Here is a 20867-nt window from a genome sequence, read left to right on the forward strand (position 1 = left end):
TTTTTCATAGTTTTTTCTATGAAAAAAATCACATTGTTAGTTTTATATCATTTACCGACCCTAGTCCTTTCTATTTTTCCTATGAAAACAACCTAGGATTTATCTGAAGTCTGAACATCTGAAAAACAGAGAGAATAGAAAGTTAGAAACAGTTTTACAATCTGGAAAATCATAGAGGAAAGAAGTTGGTGAATATGTCGTGGCCGACACACGTACTTGCAGGGAAATAGTAAATAGTTTGTCACCTGCCCTTGCATGGGATACAGGCAGCTGTTATAGAAAAAACCTAGATACAAGAATACGGCTAACAGGAGGATTAGACTACTGTTAGCCAGCTCCAAACTGATATATTTCGCTTCATGCTCAAAACTTGCTATCCAGAGACTAAACATAGGAGGCGAGGGTATCAGTGTCACTAGTGTTCACAGAGTGAAGACGTAATGGCAGGTGAATTAGTACAAAACGGAAGAGGGTACAATACCCCTTGCTCCTTGGCTATCAATATTCCTACAGTATTTCTGCAATACTCGACGAAAAACAACATTCCCGAAGCCTCCCTCAACCCGATGACACAACAGTACCTACAATCCAACATTTGCCCACAAACATCATGTTTACCATCTCTAATACTTGGAACTTGTCTCATCACAAGAAACCTCCTCCAATCTGTCGAGAAATCCTTTCTGAGCAGATTCTTGGAGAGGCGAGTCATCAACACGTGTCCCATGGCTAGTTGCTGCTTCAAACCTTGTCCACAACTCCTTCTTCAAAGTGTTCTCTCCTGGACGCTTCCCTGTTCGAAGAGCAGTTTCGGGTTCCTTCCACATGGGAGTGCTCTCAATTAGAGTTAAGCCGCCACCAAGTTCTGCAGAGAAATAAATTAACAGTTGATTTCAACTGAAATCAGATTCCACATGTTCTTTGGACGAAACTATTGGATTGTTAACCACCAACTCATCTAAAAGCTTAAGCTGTTAGAGAGAGATGCAACTTTATTACTTATACCTTCAACAGAAACAAAACATAGTACCTTCATTATGTGAATTCCAATTTACATAGTTATAACTTTGAACATCATTTTTTGCTCTCACGAAAGACGAGTGTGCTTGCTGATTTTGGACACAAGCAGTTCTTGGCAACCGACAATTGCTAGTAGCATTAGTAAATGATTTCTCCTCAGGCGGCTCCATTAGAACACAAGTTTTAGGAGGTGACATAAACCAATCTGGCGAAGCTTCTACCCCTGTCCTTCCGTTTCCCAATTTATGCGGTGGTTGTATCCCAAAAAGTTCTGGATATTTCAAAGCCAACTCCTCTGACCCTTCACTGCTTGAGGATTCAGAGAGTTGCAGCCTACAAAACTCTTTAATCGTTACAGGAAATGGCGTTGATTTTTGGACCCCACGAGTATCTTTGTGAGATAGTTCAGAAATGGGCTCAAGCAATACACACGACTTAGGTGGTGACATTTTGAGGCATGGAGTCATAACAAGCGCAGAGCAGTCCATTTTTGACAATTTTGGCAGAGAAGCGAATTGAGGTTTCAAATTGCTTTCCCTTTCGTTCTCAACAGCATTGGCAACTTTACTTGATTTTACTGCCAGACCTTCAACATTATTATCGGTTGTATCTCCAGAAATAGCACTGACAGACGGTACCCCAGCAGTAGTAGATGTTATCTTTTTCATAACCCATTGAGATGAGCCTTGCAGGTTGGACGAAAACGCTTTCGGTCTTGGCAAAGGCGTGAGCAGAAACAACTGCCTACCACCCTCGGCAGTACAGTCAGCACGCCATGACACTAGTGGTGAAGGAGAGACCAAGGAGTCGAGTTTGGTTTGTTCTGAACTCTGAACTACATCACTCTTGCCTTCATCTAAAATAGGAACTGCCCTATTATCCAAAGGTTGTCCCAACAGATTCTCGGAACCACCAGGGTGACTGGAGAGTGCTTTCTGAAGTATGGGAGCCCACGGCTGCACTCAGCAAGACAAAACATCAATCAATGTGCAACAAAAAGGACAGCACTAATAAAAAGCAGCTAGAATGAGAACCTTCAAAGAGGACTGGATTTCCGACAAGACTTGTGTGAAAGATACAATTTCCTTTCTTCCCTTTTTGCTCGGCGCTACTTTGAGAGCTTGCACAACATGTTCATCAATCTGCAACAATTACTTAACTTAATACAGTAAAGCATAACAACTTAGTTTGCAAGTGGAAGAGGACATATGGAATGCAAATCCTGGCTAAATAAGACAAGGACAAAATGAGCTCATCTTTTTGAGTCTGCATAAGTATACATAAAAAACATTCTTCAGCTAAGTATATGAAGAAATATCAGATTCATCCAGCATGCACTGGGCAAGTAGGGTACAATAGATGTAAAAGTAGGAAACAACAAGGAAGGTGAAGTGTACAATGTGATTCAAGAGACCATAATGAATGAGATGCAAGGAGTGATGCAGAATAATTTTTAGCTTCTACGACAAACTTTTATAAGACAGGAGCAGCTATTGCAGCAATTGTTTCACAAAAAGTGTCCACCTGTTGGAGAGGGGCTTTGGCTCCAGCCGGAGTATCTATGCGGTAGCAAGCACCAAAACTAAAATACCCCCAAAACAGTAAAAAGTACTAGGAAAAATGAGTTACAAAGACCTCACATGATGATATCAAAAAAAAATAATAAATCATGTAAATTATGTATAAAGAGGCTTATAGACGTGTGTATGTGTGCCGTATGAAGACCTTTTCTATGATTTAGCTCGGTTATTATGAGCTCCTAGTAGAAGCTCCACACAAGTTTGTGTAAAGTATACACGTTTTAGAGACACTTCTTCCTAGCTTCTCCTGCTAGGTTAACAATCCCCCGATTCACATTTAATTCTCATAAATATAAAATATACAGAGGCTAGTAGCTCAAGTTATTTTTGAAAGTAATCACGGCACGATTTGCGGTCGGGTTTGTTGACAAGTAAATGAACGTGTTGTCCAAAAGGTCCGTGCACACACTTGAAAGGGCAAAATACAAGGCAAAGAACAGGCCAAACCCCAGCTTCCCCAATAAAAGTATTGTAGGTAGCTCAAGTTCACATACTATGGAAGTTTTTATACCCAAGGCCCTTCAAATCCTTGATTCGATGGAATCAAATGGTTTATCAGTATCCATATAGTTATATTACTTAAAGTATCTCCTATCGTTACATTTTTTTTCTACCCAAACTAACACTACAAATCCATCTCCAATGGCATACCCTTTTTGAGTTTTACCCTTTTTCTCGCCCAAATGAGGGGAGACCCAAATCCAAACCATTTTTCTCAACCCCTCTTTTCCCTTTCTTATTTTTTACAGATGTGCCATTTTGACCCAAACTTTGGAGAAAAAACATAAAATACAATAGGTTTGGTTAAAAACTAAAAAGAAGAGTTTAGGATTGGAGAAGGCATACCCAAATGGAGTTTTGACCCAAACTTTTCAGTGCCGGAGATGCTCTTAGTACATATGTTGATGTCTTATCTTTGTTCAAAATCATAAATATGCTATAGCTGATAAGTGATAAGTGATATCTAGTCAAAAGCAACATTACATGGAACTCGCAAGTGGAGTGGTAACCAAGTGGTAGGCACCATTTTTCCCATGCATTAAACAGGGTTCAAACTTTAAACCTCACTGACTACAACTATGCGGACTTTCTCCGGGGAAAAAAAAACACGGAACCACAAAAGAATCACACTAAACTACAATGAGAAAAATATAATAGCCAACCCAGAATCAAAGAGAATATTGGTGGGGAAAGACGTGCTTTTTCTTTCCCCCCATTAATTGAGTGATCTCGTAACACAATGGAGTATACACAAACGCAAGAAATTAGGGCTTATTCGGCGGATTAATGCAGAATCAAAGTGAGAAAAAACACAGTAACTGAACTTAGTAATCCAATTAGCGGGTACAATCACTGAAACACAAGACATCACTAGGGTTTCAAACAGAAACGAACCCTCTCTCTCTCTCTCTCTCTCTCTCTCTCTCTCTCTCTCTCTCTCTCTCTCTCTCTCTCTCTCTCTCTCTGTGTAAAACTACAAGTTAGATACCTGGTGAATGAGAGAGGAGAGATCGGAGTGGACTAGAAGGAGGCGATCGAGGGCTTCGTCTTGGGCTTGATCGTCGTCTTCGGGGGCTTTCTTCTTCACTGATTTCGAGGGCCTTGCGCCATTGGAGACGTCCCTCAGTGGCTTCCTCGTCGATTTCGACGTTTTGAATTCGTTCTTGGGCATCTTCTTCAATCTCTCTCCCCAACGGTAACCACGCCTCTCACTCTCTCTCTCTCTCTCTGGTTTCTCTCCGGCCAATTTGATTTTGGGATATTTTCACAACGCGGGCAAAAATTAAGCGGGCATTTTGCTTTTCGGTGTTCGAATTTTGGGTAAATTACAAACACCTCCCTAAGGTTGGAGTTATGCTTCTTTTCTTTTTTTTTTTAAACTGTCAATTTCATTTCAGAGCCCGAAGGCAATACAGATTTCATCAAAAGGTACAGGAAAGAACCAAAACTACCAAGACTTCGACACAGGCACCCCCTGCAAGCAAAACCGACAAAACGCCTAGATTAGGAACCAATCTAGGTCCAGGTAGTAGAGAATCCTAACAGACCCCCCCTAGCTCAAATCCGCAAAAAACAAAGCATAACTGAAATCTGAAAAAGCAACAACAACTAAGAAACAACAAAAGAGAAAAACAGCTCTCCTACCGGAGCGAACCAACAGTTGATTCACCCATGGCGCCTGAAGATCTGCACGCTCCTCTGTCGAATCGAGTCTCTAAAGCTTAACACACCACGAACTTATTCCACCGCCGCACATTGGCGAATCTAAGGAAGCCTCATACCGACAGTGCATCGAGGAGACCGAACCCCGATGATGTAATTCACCCACCTCCTCTACCCTCCAGATCCGGGGAAAACCCAAACTGGAACACAACTGAACTGGGGAAAGCAGTCGGAGAAGAACCGGATACTCCGGAAGAACAAAAAAGGAAAAAACCCCCAAACCCCATAACACCTTATTATTGACCCACAACCACCGCTCGCAAAACCCGCAACCCGCCGGCCACAGCAACCAGATCAGGGAACCAAGGAGGAGCCGGAACAAAATGAGTATACAGGCCGCCGACCGGAGACTCATTAACTGAGAAAGTAGAGGAAAAGTTGGAGAGAAAATAGGAGGGACGTTTACTTTGCTGTTTTCCCTCCTCTTCCTATAGGGATCCAAACAAGGGAGGAGGATTTTTTATTTTTTTTTCCTTCCTTTCCCTTCTCCAGTCTTTTGTCCAAAATTTTACCCAAATTTTAGTAAAAACATGTGCAAAAACGATATCAGGGTAGAAGTACCCCCTATGGAAAAATCCAATCTCCTACTAGTAAAGAAGAGGGATAAGATTGAACCTTGAAAAGGGGGCAACAGAAATGGGTCAAGACTTGGATTTTCTCATAGTGGGGTAGAGAAATTAAAATGCCATTGAGATGGATTTTTGCTCCTTTTCTTAAAAAAAAAAAAGGTTTTAAGTGAAGAGAGAGTCTTAAGACTGGAGATGCTCAAAAGATGAGGGAATAGAAGACAAACTAGAGAAGACTGAAAGATAAATGACTCATTTTCCTCCTTTTTCTAGTTGATTCCCACCCCATAAATAAGAGATAAATAAATGACAAGGAGAATACTTTTTCCTCTTTCATTTAATTTTGTGAAAATTTATGGAAACAGTGAGAGAAAAACAAAAAGAAGAGTAAAATGGAAAGTTGATTTTCACTTCTCTTTTCATCATTCTTTTTCTTCCTCTTTCTACACTAGAAATCAAACAAAGGGAGAAAGGGAAATTTTTTTATTCTCTCTCCTTTTTTTTTCCCCCGGTAATTCTATCTCCCTTTCCACCGCGTTCCTTAATAAGTGTTAATAGACCCTTAAATTTTATGATTACTAGAAATAAAACTCTTTAAACTATGACGTTGCACCCGTGAATGGTTGATACATTTAGAAGCTCACATTTGATACAATTGCTAGATATCAGTTTTGTACTCCTCCACTAGAGTATTGAAAACCTTTTTATCGATCCATCTCCACTAGTATGTGGGTTAATTTTTTTTCTACATACACCCAAGTAAATAGATTCACCCTCTTTAGTTTTCAAAGTTAGAACATGCAAATAGAGTTAGAGGCAAGGCGCATTTTACTATCACGAGTGTGTATTAATCACATTAACACGTGGATCGATTCACATAACTGGTAGTTGGTGTCATGTAGAGCAACTCCACGACCCACAAATTAGCTAGCAATCACTTTTTTCGAGTGCTTGATTGGAAGAGTTAGTAGTATGATTTCGTAGCGCCAATCCAATCTTCAAATTAGGGGTGATTTCGGTTTGATTCGGTTCGGGGCGAAATTTCTGAAGATCGATTCGGTTCGGTCCAAATATTTCCAGGACCGATTCCGATCGGAGTTGAGTTCGTCTCGGTTCGGGGTGGGATCGATTCGGTTGGAAATAAATTTATATTTAATTTAAAGTATATATATATAAAATATATAGTCGATTGGTTCGGTTCAGTTCAGTCTGACAAAAATATACAGGAAACCAAGACCGAACCGATTTCAGTTCAGTTAGGTTCAGTCCGGTCCAGAAAAATTCCGCCATTACCCCAACTAAAAACCGAACCGATCGGTCGTTTTTTTCGAATTTTGTAACACCCCAACTTCAAATAACTTCTCCAGTATTTTAATTTGTGATATAGTTATTAATGTCCGATCAAGCTAATTTTTTGCATGTGTGTACAACTTTAACAGCCTTACAAGATAAACATTTCAAATTATTACAATGAATGCACAATGTAAAGAATTCAAACTCTAACTTCTCAGAGAGTGAGAATGACTCTCCAACCAATTGATAATTCTAATATGCATACTTTTATTTAGTGGGACCCAAACCAGAGATGGAACGGAGGGTTGCTGCAACAAATTTTAATACTCGTATCATTTAAAAATCCAAGTGAGTCATGAAGTAGGAGTATTAAATATTGGAAATTGATATTCGCGCTCCCAAAATTATTGATGGTGCTCCACTAGTAAATTCACGTTATAAATAGAGTGCCATCAGTAATTTTGAAAACGCGAATATCAATTTCCTAAACATTTTGGTCTTACAAGAAAAATTAGTTTTTGGATAAATCGGATTTACCGGCCATATACAATGGACCCGGGGACTCAGCAGCCCCTGCCCCCCCCAGTACCAATACGTTCCCGATTTGATTGAAAAAAATTTCAAAACCTTCCGTTTGCAATCCTATGGAGCAGAAACGTGATTATGAGAGCTTTAAAGATAAAATTTAATTATGGCTCTTTAGAATAATATGATCAGAATAATAATATCTTTATACCGGTTCAAACGGAGTGAAAATTGGAATACTTAATTTTTTATCCATATATTTTAATATATAACCGTCTAAAAAAACTTAAGTGTTCAAATTTTCACTCCGTTTGAATCGGTGCAATAATTTTGTTATTATTATCATATTATTCTAAAAAGTCATAATTAATTGTTGTTTATAGGGCTCTCATAATCACATTTCTGCTATACATGGTCCTTAATAAAGAGCATATACTTCATATAAGAGCCCTAGAGATAAAAATGAATTACGACGTTTTAGAATAATATGATCAGAAGAATAAGATCTTTACACCGATTCAAACGGAGTGAAAATTTTAACATTCAATTTTTTTGACACGGTTATATATTAAAAAATATGGTTAAAAAATTAAGTACTTCAATTTTCACTCCGTTTGAACCGGTACAAAGATGTTATTATTCTGATTATATTATTCCAAAGAGCCATAATTAAATTTTATCTTTAAGGCTTTCATAATCACATTTCTACTCCATAGGATTGCAAATGGAAGGTGTTAGGATTTTTTTTTTCACCAAACGGCGACGTTTATTGGTACTGGGTAGGGTAATAGTACTAGGTAGGGGCTGCTGCGCCTCCTGCGCAGCAGAGCCCCCGGGTCCATATACAATGGAAGGGGTTTGCGCCCTCCTAGGTTATTAGTTCTCAAGTTCTATCTGTTTCTTTGGAGTCAATTCGTGCGGAACTTTGCTTCTATTTTAATTGAGTTCTTTGAAAATGGACGACGATATTGAATCATCAAAATTAGTCGAAGCGTACGTAACCTAGTTCGAACACTTGAGTTGTACACATGCAAATGTGATATACTTTGAGGAGATCCAAATGGGATTCCTATCTCCACTAAACAAGTTAATGCACTCGTAGGGCTTGTTTTCCATGTCACACTCCTTGTTGGAAGATAAGAATTGCGGAGAGTCTGACACGGAAATTACCCTCTCCATTTGTCCTATTGCCACATTCATCCTCTAAATGAATCCGGACGCCATCTTTGCCTAAGGGACAAAATCCTTCACTTCGCACGTGAACAGTTCACAAATGGTGGGACATAGTGACGGATAAACAAAGAAACGTAACTATTCCGATCGATAAAAAAAAAACAAAGAAACATAATTCCAGAGAGAGAGAGAGAGAGAGAGAGAGAGAGTTGTGTAATCATGCCAGCAGAAACCTTCTTCAGCGAGATCACAATCCCTCACCAGAAGACCCACGATCAAAACCTCTTGTTCCCTGCAGTCTTGTCTCCAAAAAACTACGTGAAAGTACTCAACCGCGACGACGTCGTTGAGGCCATCAGAGCGCAAAAGCCGTGGCTCGAATCGCTGCTGCACAAGAGCGGGGCCGTTCTGTTCAGGGGATTCCCCGTCACGACTGCTCCGGAGTTCAACGACGTCGTCGAGGCTTTCGGGTTCGAGGAGTTGCCGTACGTGGGCGGCGCTGCCCCGCGGACTAACGTCGTCGGGCGGGTTTTCACTGCCAATGAGGCCCCGCCTGATCAGAAAATCCCATTTCATCATGAAATGGCTCAGGTACATATTTTTGGAGTACGCACGCAGATGTTGACACACAAATTTGCGTGTCGCCCTGTGAAAGTCACACAATTACTCCTCTATTTCGTTTTCTTTGGGATTGATCTTCCAAATCTTGAAATTGATATTTATTAAGTAGTACTTGTATCATCGAATTAGATAACTCAAAATCTTTGAATTTCTTGAAATACGTGTAGTATAGGCTGCAATGGATCTCAACAAGAGTTTTCTTGTTATACCTAACAAACAATTATAAGGCCTGATCTCAGGGGAATAGGAAATCTGCATCAAAAAAGAAAAAAAGAGAGTCTGAAATCACTCCCATATTGAATGGCCTGCTTTCAGGGGAATAATAATCACTTGAACCTAAGTATTACAGTACCTATTATCTTTTATACTTCAAATTCAATTTTCTAGTAAATGAAATAATTTCATATTTCCTATAAGGCTATAACAATAATGCTTGTGACACAGACGATCTTACTCATGCCGTCCGATGAATGTTAATTTCTTAGTGCATTTGTATGATTCACGAGCATTAGACGACTCTAAATATATATGTGCCTAGAGCCATCCTATGCAAGTGGATCCGATAGTTTATTCGCAAGATCCACGGGTATAAGATGGTCTGATTGCGTCCAGAGTCATATGTAAGTAGTTCCCTTAGTTGCGGATATCCAAAGCCGTCCAACACGTGATATGTGGATCCACAGGTATCAAATGGTCCGATTGCATCCGGAGTTATCCGATGCACGTGGGTCAGTTCCTGTGGAACCCTCGTGCATCAAATATTTCGGATGTATGTTGCCGTCCGATCTCAGTGGGGCCCACATGCCCCACATAACTCCGTGCAGACACATCCGACTCTGTGTCTTGATCTTTGTGTGTCCCCTAGCACTACATGCCGGAAAACTTCTCCAATAATTTGAATGCCATACTCACTGTGCGTTTGCGAACAGGTACCGACATTCCCATCCAAATTGTTTTTCTACTGTGAAGTAGAACCTGGAAAAGGGGGAGAAACCCCAATTGTCCTAAGCCACATCGTATACCAGAGGATGAAAAAGGAGTACCCAGAATTCGTTGAACGATTGGAAGAGCATGGATTGATATACACTCGAGTGTTGGGAGAAGATGACGATCCTTCATCGCCAATCGGCCGCGGTTGGAAGTCCACTTTCCTGACCAAAGACAAGGGCGTAGCGGCGGAAAGGTTTGTTCAATTGTTTCATCCATTCCTTGGTTTTTATTCCTGAATCCTGATCTTTTCGTCATGTGGGTATTGCTAGTTAATCTCAAACCTTTGGAATCATGGAATCTAGAGATTCCTAATGTTCAAGCAGAGCCTAATACCAATACCAAGAAAAGAAGTTGGTTTCTGCCTTAACCCAGTTTCATCCCATGTCAAGGGTCTGGAAACTTATTTGCTCTGTTAAACAATTTTAGAGCTGTTTGTTTGACGGGATTAATAATGAAGTATAAGATATGTAACCTTATCAGTCTAATTTCTACAGGGCTGCCAAACTGGGTATGAAATTGGAGTGGGAAGAAGATGGATCAGTGAAAACAATAATGGGTCCAATCCCAGCAATCAAACTAGACAAAGCCCGCCAACGCAAGATTTGGTTCAACAGCATGGTGGCTGCCTACACAGGTTGGGAAGACGCCCGGAATGATCCCGTTAAGGCCGTCACCTTCGGAGACGGGGAACCTTTGCCGGCCGATATAATCTACGACTGCCTCAAAATCCTCGACGAGGAGAGTGTTGCCGTTCCTTGGCAAAAGGGTGATGTTCTGCTGCTGGATAACTGGGCTGTGCTGCATTCACGGCGGCCTTTCGACCCGCCTCGCCGTGTACTAGCTTCACTGTGCAAGTAACGAATTCCAAATGAGGTTCACAATTTGTCTAGTACATAAACTTGGAAATTGTTAGTTATAACTGAGCTTGTATGGGCTTCAATACGTTTGTTGGGTTTTTATTGTAGAGGTAACAAACATGGTGATCATAAACGTCTCCTGCGGATCTTTTGCAGTGTAACGAATGCCGGGAACCTGTTTTTTCATAGCATTAAAACTATGTTTACCTCCAGTACGAAAGGAATAAGAAGTACTCTATCCGTCGCTTTTCAAGTGTTTGCCTTTTCCATTTGAGCTAAATCCCAAAAATAAGTGTCAATTTCCAAAAGTGAACGGGTAAAACTTGATACAATGTCCCTTTTACCCTTCTTTCGAGTATTGATGAAGTACGTAGATTCAGAAGAATCACATAGAAATGCTCAAGTGTATTTTACAAAAGTTGATATTTTTAGAGTAATGGCATTCCTTTAAAAAGTTGAATTTCTGATGATAAATACTTATAAAGGGACAGAACAGAAGGAGTAAAAAAGTTGAATTTCCAGTGATAGGTACTTAAAAGGGATGGAACGAGTACTGGAAAGCAAGCTTTTCTACTATAGACACGGCATTTGTTGCTATTCGATGTAAGAAAGTACAACCTTCCAACTTAGTATGATATCAATTACGGATTACCAACATTCAAACTTCCAAATCCAATCTAGGGTTCAAAAGGGATCAAAATATAAACTCTTTCAAGTCCTTTTTTCTATAACAACAGAGGGAAACAGTAGTTTGAGATGCTTATCAACAACCAAAAAAAAAAATACACAGTAGTTTCAGATCAAGAGATGTGATTGGAAAAGAGAGGTTTCATCAACTCCCGTCATTACGCCTCAATATGATATCAAAATTGCAACACAAAGCGGGTCTGGAAAGGATACATCACGAAATGAAAGAAAAATGGAACGATGAATTACACATATGAACACCACAACACAAAACACTTACGGTCGAACCTCTATGCAACTATACAAACACAAACTACGCAGGTCAGAAGAGATAGTAGTGGAAACAAGGGGAGAAGGTGTTGAATCTTGAGGGTTTTGCTAACCAAAAATAAGAGTAGAAAAGGAGCACGTCAAAAGCAGCAGGATTCCAATGGTATGTTCACCATAACCTATCGTCCTTGAACAAGCCCACTGAATACTTGGCTGTTCCCAGCTAGAGTTGCTTCCCACTCCACAGAGGTCAAAAGGATCTGTGACAGGGAAATCACAACTTGCTTCATGTCTGGCCGCAAAATGGGATCATCGTCGACGCATTGCTTCGCCAGTGTGGCCACCTACATCGACAAATAGAACAAAGAGGTCGGAAACCACATTACAACCTCAAACATTGAATACAATAGAGTACAAATGTTTGTTTCTTTCCAGCATTCCTCTATAACGGTATTCAGTTGACCAATTATCTTATAACTTGGATAACATCTTTTCTAGAAGCTTAAGAAAACATAGAGGAGATATTTATAGATAAGATTATAGAGGGGAAGGCTGAAGGCCAAAACATTACATTCTAGTCTCCTACCCAAATATGGTCGATTTATCAACAGACACCCTACTATTCCTGCAAGAATTTTTGGAGGCATTGAACCTAAAAACAATTGGCAATGAGTGGAGAGGCTCCTAAGGCACATATACTAGTTTCGGAATTGAAAGTTAATCAGTTTGGGACAAACCCTAACAATTCCAAATCTCTGACCAAGAAATTGGGAAAAATGTACCTTGAAAACACAGTCGTGAGGGTAAAGATCCATCAAATTAGGGTCAATGTGATGTTTCATGCTTGACATAGTCATCGAGTCAGGTGAATTCCTGAGAGCTGCTAGCATCTGCAATTCATGAGCATCAAGTAGAATCAGTGAGAAGAGAGGGAAAAAAAAAATTTGCTGACATGCAACATTGAGTTATTCTAATAAAATCTAACATATACTTTCACAGTAAAAATTTCATCTGTAATGGTATATGAAGCACAAAATTAGGAAACTTTCTTATTGGACTTGCAGTAACACGTACAATGGATACCAGTGAACGCCTTTCAGAATTTTTAGGTGCAATGCCTTCTGTTCGTGTGATGGCTTCCTTTCCTGATATAATCTCAAAAAGTACAACACCAAACGCATAAACATCACTTTTAACTGTCGCTAGGCCATCCCGCAAGTATCTGTAATAATCATAAGAGGAGGCGATCAATGTTTAATTCAAGAGTTTGTTGCCGTCAGCAAATCTGGTTGACAGTGTTATATATACTTACTCTGGAGCCAAATAACCAAAAGTGCCCACAACTTTAGTTACTGAAGCTTCTCCATCAGTAGTTTTTCCAACTAGTTTCGCCAACCCAAAATCTGAAATCTAGAAACAAAGGACAAAACCAATCATACACCCTTGCTATAGTAGGGCTACAAAAACAGAACCATTGAAGTAAGATCGGTAGACACCTTCGCCCGAAAAGCACCATCTAGTAAGATGTTGCTTGTCTTGATATCTCGATGGACATAATGAGGTTTAGTATGTTCGTGGATGTACTCCAGACCTCTAGCTGCACCAAGTACAATCTGAAGCCTCATGATCCAAGAAAGTGATGTTTGACCTGAACAGAAATCACTAGGAAGTTTTAGTGCAACAAACAAGTCAAAGCTATCAAATGCATACACCAAACATTTATGAGGTCCTAGTTTCTGCCCTCATACATTCACCCCTGAAAACTTAAGTAGCCAGGTGTACTTTTAAAAAGAAAGAATTATATATCAAGGTCAGGTTTAATTTGAAACTTTTGATGAACGAATATATATTGCCAGCAGTTTTTACTCGACAAAATAAATACATAATGAGTGTGATAAATATCAAAGACCACAGCAAGATATTAGGATGAAAACGTAGTCAGCTTCTAACCGGATTTGAACTAGCTAGCCCATCCCGGTAAACAGGTTACAAGCTTCATAAATGAACACACAGACAATAGTTATGTTGTTAAAGCTTTATCATTTTAAGTACCTCGCAATGGACAGCAAAAACAACAAGGGATGCATCATTAAATAAGTAGCACAGTATGATCATCAAACAAGAATATCTGGGGACATAATTTATACTGACGTTATCAGGACTAATATCATCTAGTAGACCAGCCGAGTTGATGATCACGCTTTGGATACTAAAAGAGTTGGACCCAGCTAGATATGGACAGTCTTAGAAAACTTTTTTTTTTTTTTGTGACACTCCCAATTAATTCATCTTACCCTTGCTCAAAGGATCATGCAAATGGCTTCTAAGTGAACCCTTTTGGGCATGTTCATAAATGAGGAAAAGCTCATCCCTACTTGCCGCATAGCCAATCAATTCTACCTTGCAAAATGAAGCCAAAATGGAGTCAAAACTCCGCAATTCTCAAGACCGTAAGAACAAGCTTAAGAAAAAGAAAAAAAGACCGAACACTTAAATAGTAAGTCTAGAACATTACCAAGTTAGTGTGATGAACCTTGCAAAGCACTTTCATTTCGGCCAAGAATTCTTTAGTTTTTGTAGCAGTCATTCTCTTGATCGCAACTTCCTAAAAGATTCAACATTATATAAATAATAATTTGACTTGGGAATCACTCTATGAAAGAGTAACACCATGACAAGAGGCAGATTAGATAGTTGCTAACCTGTTCACGAAGGAGGCCATAATACACAGAGCCATAAGTTCCGTGCCCAATAAGATTTGAATCAGAGAAACCATCAGTACAAGCTAGAATTTCTTCATACGTGAAAACCACAGGCTTCTCCAAGTCAAAAACATCAGGCCCCATAGCTGCAGCAAATTCACTTGGGCTCAGCATAAATCCAAGATAGAAAAGCCACCACAAAACAACAATGAACAATTCTGTTCTCAATGCGCGCGCGCGCGCGAGAGAGAGAGAGAGAGAGAGAGAGAGAGAGAGAGAGAGAGAGAGAGAGAGAGAGAGAGAGAGAGAGAGATTACAGTGCTATGCAAATTGCATATTCAAGTTTCAAACTAAACAAGTTTGTAAATCTCAACACATGAGGTTACCCGAAACAAACCAACAACCAATGGGAAACAACCATCATCGAACTACCGTGTATTAGTCTGAAACTTTCTGTGCAAAAAAGCCAGATGGCCAGATCAAATCTCTCGTCTCCATAGTTATGAGCTGAGAATTCTAGAACAAACCCCTCGATGTGGATATATGGTATCAAAATATAACCACCCAAAAATGAGACTATTATTCCGTAGAAGACAAACTTTTACAAGGTCCATTCCTTTTCCTTTTAGTCCAATTCCCCCTCCCAAACCCCTGTATCAAACACCGTTATGCCCAACAAAATGATCTGCAATTATATGATCCACACATACTATGGGAAAAAGAAAACCTCATTCCCCACTCCATACTCATAAAGATAAACATGATGATTAAAATGCATGATGCACTCCATAGCATGCAGTTAGTTTCAGGTCATGTTGTAAACAAGTGTAGTACATGATTATAAACCTTTAGGAACATTCATCTGGCGGTCACTCGATTCCCCATCAGTTTGCTTCCAATCCCTAGATTTGCAGCAGGTGGACCTCCCAGAAGCACAACAGAAGCTTGTGTTCCGGAGGATTTGGAACTTGTGAGAAGTCTTCTCGTCAAGATTTTGCCCATTACTTTTTTGGGTTTTAGCAAAGCAGCTCGATGTTCTCAAACAAACAAAAATAACTACTACAACGAGTAGAGCCAGACCGAACCCCAAACTCCCAAGGATCCACCAATATGGGACGTGAGCCTTATTTTCTGCAAAACAAATAGCTTTAGAAACCTTGTGAAAATAACTTCATTGCATAATTTGCACTTCAGGTAATTAATGACATGAATCATAAATGGACAACAATATCACTGACAGATACAGAGTTTGCAAGACGGAGAATGATTTGGTATCTTAATTGATATTAGTAGGACAACTTGGGAATATCGGAAATGGTGGAAGCGAAAGGAAAAATCCTTGAGTTCAAAAAAGATAAGGAGAATTGCAGTGTCCCGTATTGAGAATTACGATGCTAATTGCCACAGAATTTCAAGCTGCAAATTATTTACCTTTCTTGAGGAGTTCACTATTAACATAAACCCAACGGGAGAAAATGCCTAGTTGTGTTTGTGTCTAACATGCATGTCTTCTATAATTTTGGTTCTTTATTGCCACAGTTTTTATTTGATCTTGCCTTCACAGCTGCAGCTTTACTTCAAAGGGAAACTAGATGAGAAATAGCAAAATGATTCATTTTTCCTGATTCTCACATTAGGTGTGCAACCTTCTGTTGGCTCTAAACAATTTATAAGCAGATACAAATTCATTCTTCTCTCCATCAAAAATATTTGTTAGATAATGAGCCACCATGTGCCAATAAGCAGATTACAGTCAAATAGTTCGTAGGTTCAACAGAATGGATTACCACATAAATAAGTGGTACCATCTGAACTACCCCTACCTGCATTACTTTGAACAGACGGTGCTGGAACAGGAACAGAAGCCGGAGGAGTGTAATTCTCAATAGGATATGGCTCACCAGGGGCTACACACACACCAAAAAAAAAAAAAAAGGGATCAAAATAAGAACGTAAACAAAACAACATGGAATACCAAGTCAAGCACACATATCCAGTTTATACTATCTGAATGAAATTTATAAAACAACACTAATCGGCATCCAGCCCACCGATCTCCCTCATTTTTTCTTCCAGTCAATCAAACAATCGTAATCTGCCTTTACAAGAGACGAAAAATCACATGTTCACACATTTGCTTCTCTATATGTAATCGGGAAGAGGTTGTATAGAGTACAACAGTGAAAGTAGTTTCACCTATCTCCAATTCATGCAATGTCCAATATAAATCCTTCTCACGAGGTTTTGGTTCTAGAGATTCATGTGTGAACTATACGAGGGAGGTCCTTGGAAAATTTTAAGACCACAAGCTGGTTGTTTGCCGACAATTTGACACCCTGAAATCCTTGCGAGAAATTAACTGATACACAAAGTCTGCTTCATACAAAGGCCTCTTGAAATAAGTTTCTCTGATACGCGCTATCATTCAAAATCGAAGTTTCCTTTGTGACCCTTCACATGAAAGAAGACCCATTCCCTATACTAACTGCACTTATTGGCTTCAGCATTTTTTCAGTCCATGAAATTATACCCACGTTCTAGAACAATGCTCACTGCCTCAACCTCCGTTCTACGAACTCTAATAGAATGACACCAAAACCAACACACATTACGCATTTTCCTCGGTCCAAACCATTGGCTTCTGCAGGTCTGTTTATGGGTTGAATTAACCTCAAACTTAGTATTGCTCCATCTTTCAATCTTTCCAAACCCTTCCACTATATGTATCCATTTTCATTGGATTACAAGTAGCTATTATTTGGGATAACTATTTGCCCAATAAACCAGTCTTGACTAGATCCAAGCTCATATTTGCCCAGTATACTACCAGTTCTGGTACACTCCAAACGTACAATTCTACTTACACATGTTTAGGGCGAATTTGATTACTATGTATATAAATGGTCCTCATAAAGCATTTACAATGTATCAACTATCAAGGAAGCCCTTAGTGTAGTCAATTGCATGCCTTCCTACACAGTCCATAAACTGATTCACCAATTTAGACCCATGAATTGAACTCCATTATACATCGCCAACAAATGAGATCCTTATCAACTAAACCACAACACTTCAAAACCGGATCAGATAAATGCAATAGAATTCAACTGGTCCACCACGCCAAATGAAATCCATTACAAGGAATACCGTGATTGTAGTCCATTCCATAGCTTTCCTCCAATCACACTCAATAGAAATATCCCACCATCTAAAACTCAGGAGTCAAACTCCATCGAGCATGATACAAAATGGAATCTGAATCAATTAACCACATAGCAATTGCAAACAAAAGAATCATTTCTTTTCTTTTTTTATAACTAAGGTGTTAGAGCCAGCTTTCCGAGCACCTCGACTAATCCTCGGGCCCAATCCCACCACCCACATGCGGGTAGCCTAATTAAAGCCAGAGCAAAGCGATTGGCCTAAGGAGTTGATAGCACTTGAGACGTTTCAAACCTGACACTTGGGAGGAAGCAACCCCTAAGTCCACGTCTAGACCGCTGGGCCAACCCCCTTAGGGTTGAAAACAAAAGAATCCATCTTACAGCCCCTTTGAATTGCAAGAAATGGTGGGAAAAAGAAAGGAATTGGGGTTTTTTTTTTCAATGGTCCATTTTTGTTTCTAAATCCAACCTTTCCTTTTCTGTCCCTTCCTCACAATCCAAATGTCCTGTAAAAAGCCAAAAAAAAAAACAAGAAAAAGAAATGCGAAGTAAAGAAAGAAAACAATACCTGAATTCAACGGTATATAGACAAGACTCCCAACAGACACATTATCAGGATTCTCAATCCCATTCACTCTCTCAATACTATCCATACTGACACCAAACCTACTGGCCAATGAAGCCACACTATCCCCATCCCTCATCACATAACTCATCAAGTAGTTCCACAGTCCACTAGAACACCCACAGAACAGCTGCAGCGACACCACCGACCCGGCACGTGCCTCGCGCGTGAAGTTGGGCAAGAAAGCCAGCCCATTGTAGGCCTCAACCACCAAGTCATGCACGGATCCGCCGTTAACTCTGACGGTGTAAGTCGTGTCGGTCAAGTATTCCTTGTTTGAAGTACAGGAGCAGTTCTTTCTGATGAATAAGTAGTCACGGCCGTTTCCTTCGACGGTGACGTCGTTCGGGAGCACGTCGAACATGCTCTGGATCAGGGTTAGGGTTTGGTTTGAGCTGAAGGCTAGGAAGGAGGTGCAGAGGCGAGTGGTGTCGGTGCAGTTTAGTGGAGTAGGGTATGAGGAACAGAGTGAGTGGAATTGGAGGAGAACAAGAAAGAATAGGAAAACCCAGAAAGGTTTTGCTGAGAAATTCATCTTGGAAGGATCAAATCTTTACTTTCACCCAAAAAAATATCAAATCTTCACCGAAATTTAGACGGATTGAGCTGAGAAGCACAGAAACTCAATGGTTTTGGATTTACCCTTGAACTACCAACAAGAGAGAATAGAAAAAACCCAGAAAGATTTGATTGGAAGATTCAGTGCAAAAGATCAAATGTTTCGCAAAAATAGTCACATTGAGCTAAAAAGAATGGGAATTCGATGAATTTGGGTCTCCTTTTTTTTTATTGAACTGAAAACTGGGGTCTCCTTGGGAACAGAGATAGATGCATAGAGAGGAGAGAGAGGGTGGATTTGGTGGGATTTTAATGAGAAAACAGGGAATTTGAGGAGTCGTGTGAATTTGGGAGATATTTGGGGATGGAATGGAAGGACGGGAGGGGGGAGGAAATGGGAGTGACTGTGAAACAGGGGAATTGGTCCTTTCCAGCTTAAAAACAGGACTGGGCTGGTAAACTGAAATGACTGTCAAAAAAAGGGGAGAAAGCGACTGGATTTGAAAGAGACTTCACACTCCCATAGATATTTGCCGGCAGCTTTAGTAAGGACCGGCCAAATAAGTTAAGTGGCTTATTTTTTTATTTTTATTTAAATTTTTTTCGCATTTATTAATTTTTCGTCAATTTTTTTAGGAATATTGTTTCGTTATGACGAAAGAAATCTAAAAAATAAAAAATTAAGATCGAAATCTAGTTTTTTTGAATAAAAATAAAAATAAACCAATTTTTTCGTCTTTATTAAAAAAAATGGATTTCGATCGTAATTTTTTACTTTTTAGATTCCTCTTGTCATGAATAAGCAATAATCCCCAAAAAATTAACAAATACGAATTTTTTTTGAATACGGACAACAAAAAAAAAACCAAGGGGCTTATTTAGCCGAACGGCCCCTAAATACTGTTACACCAGTACATAGCCAAAATTGCCGGTGAACAGTATACTTTTTCATTTTACCTACTCATATCTCTTTGAACACTAAACTAATACTATCTATTTTACCTATTCTCTAATAAAATACTATCTTCTTTTCTTTTCCCTTTTTCTTTTTCAAGAAAAAAACAAAGGAGAGAGGGGGAAAGTTTGGGAGATAATTGGTTTTGCTCATGAACAGTTGATATTTAAATATACCTATGTACCGTAGCCGGAGGTATTCTCCCTTTGATTTACCTAATCTGCTGCATGAGGGTTTTTTTTACTTTGCATAGGTAAAACAGTTAATTTTGGATGTTTACATAATCTGATGTACGTGCTCTAAAATTACTTACCGCTTGCTAGATTCTAGCTTGACAACAAAAACTACTTATGCTGTGTACAACGAACTAAACTGAATACTTATTTTTTGAATTTACGGTGATAGTAGTATGAGAAAATGATATGTCTCGTAAAACAAAAATTAAACACTTAAAAAATAAGAATATTTACAAAATGGGACCTCAGTGGTTTTTGACATTGGCACATATTGCGGTGGGAAGCTTTAACACAACACATCTGCATGGTTCCCGTGATTAAGTATGAGTCCTGTGTAATGTGGGGGTATTAAAGGGTTCTACAGCACTACGTGACAATGATCCAAGGGCGCTGAATAATCACTCATTGATCGTATCGTAGACCTTGTTCGGTTAAGAATTTTGAATTTTAGATTCTAATCATTGTCTTATTTCTCTCAGATCATTGCTTTCATTTTTCTCTCTATCTCTCTTCAATCAGTATTCTTATTTTCAATCATTATTTTATTTCTCTGTACACTCATTACCTACGAATCCAAATATCAAAACGGACCTGGTCGTAGTGTTATTGCAATAGAAACGTAATTTGAAAGGAGCAAGGGTATTATGGGAAATGATGTCGTATGTTAATTTTGGGGAAACAAAAGCCTGGCTGCGGGAAGTGGAAAGCAAAGCACATGTCACACGACAGTTGGTCGGGTCCCAGCTGGCCCCACGCCATTACGTATAAGGAAAGAAAGAAAGAAAGTTGTCAACACGGCACGGGAATATCATCGCCGATGAA

General features: G+C 39.5%; 3 protein-coding genes across 4 annotated transcripts; 1 reads left to right on the forward strand and 2 right to left on the reverse strand.

The window, feature by feature from the left end:
* Positions 1-216: 216 nt before the first annotated feature.
* Positions 217-4397, reverse strand: LOC131299244 (uncharacterized). Its single transcript, XM_058324883.1, has 4 exons — positions 4090-4397; positions 2055-2162; positions 1031-1976; positions 217-865 (listed from the first exon to the last, which is right to left on the reverse strand). Exons 1-4 carry the CDS (start codon positions 4270-4272, stop codon positions 624-626), a joined length of 1479 nt encoding a protein of 492 aa, XP_058180866.1. The 5' UTR covers positions 4273-4397; the 3' UTR covers positions 217-623.
* A 3998-nt stretch (positions 4398-8395) lies between these two features.
* On the forward strand, positions 8396-11101 carry LOC131299258 (clavaminate synthase-like protein At3g21360). 2 transcript variants are annotated; one of them, XM_058324902.1, is made up of 4 exons: positions 8414-8514; positions 8562-8971; positions 9931-10184; positions 10486-11101. In XM_058324902.1, the coding sequence occupies exons 2-4, from the start codon at positions 8600-8602 to the stop codon at positions 10847-10849; spliced, it is 990 nt and encodes a 329-aa protein (XP_058180885.1). In that variant the 5' UTR covers positions 8414-8514; positions 8562-8599; the 3' UTR covers positions 10850-11101. The 2 variants fall into 2 exon arrangements, with proteins under 2 accessions (XP_058180884.1, XP_058180885.1); XM_058324901.1 differs by having other exon boundaries at positions 8396-8971.
* A 560-nt stretch (positions 11102-11661) lies between these two features.
* LOC131299236 (lysM domain receptor-like kinase 3) lies at positions 11662-19257 on the reverse strand. The gene is made up of 11 exons (XM_058324871.1): positions 18240-19257; positions 16331-16414; positions 15354-15638; positions 14508-14653; positions 14321-14410; positions 14100-14205; positions 13302-13453; positions 13118-13215; positions 12880-13027; positions 12588-12695; positions 11662-12149 (listed from the first exon to the last, which is right to left on the reverse strand). The coding sequence occupies exons 1-11, from the start codon at positions 18829-18831 to the stop codon at positions 11985-11987; spliced, it is 1974 nt and encodes a 657-aa protein (XP_058180854.1). The 5' UTR covers positions 18832-19257; the 3' UTR covers positions 11662-11984.
* Between the last annotated feature and the right edge of the window lie 1610 nt (positions 19258-20867).

The sequence above is a fragment of the Rhododendron vialii genome, chromosome 8a, assembly GCF_030253575.1.
Source record: "Rhododendron vialii isolate Sample 1 chromosome 8a, ASM3025357v1".
In the NCBI taxonomy this organism is placed as follows: Eukaryota; Viridiplantae; Streptophyta; class Magnoliopsida; order Ericales; family Ericaceae; genus Rhododendron; species Rhododendron vialii.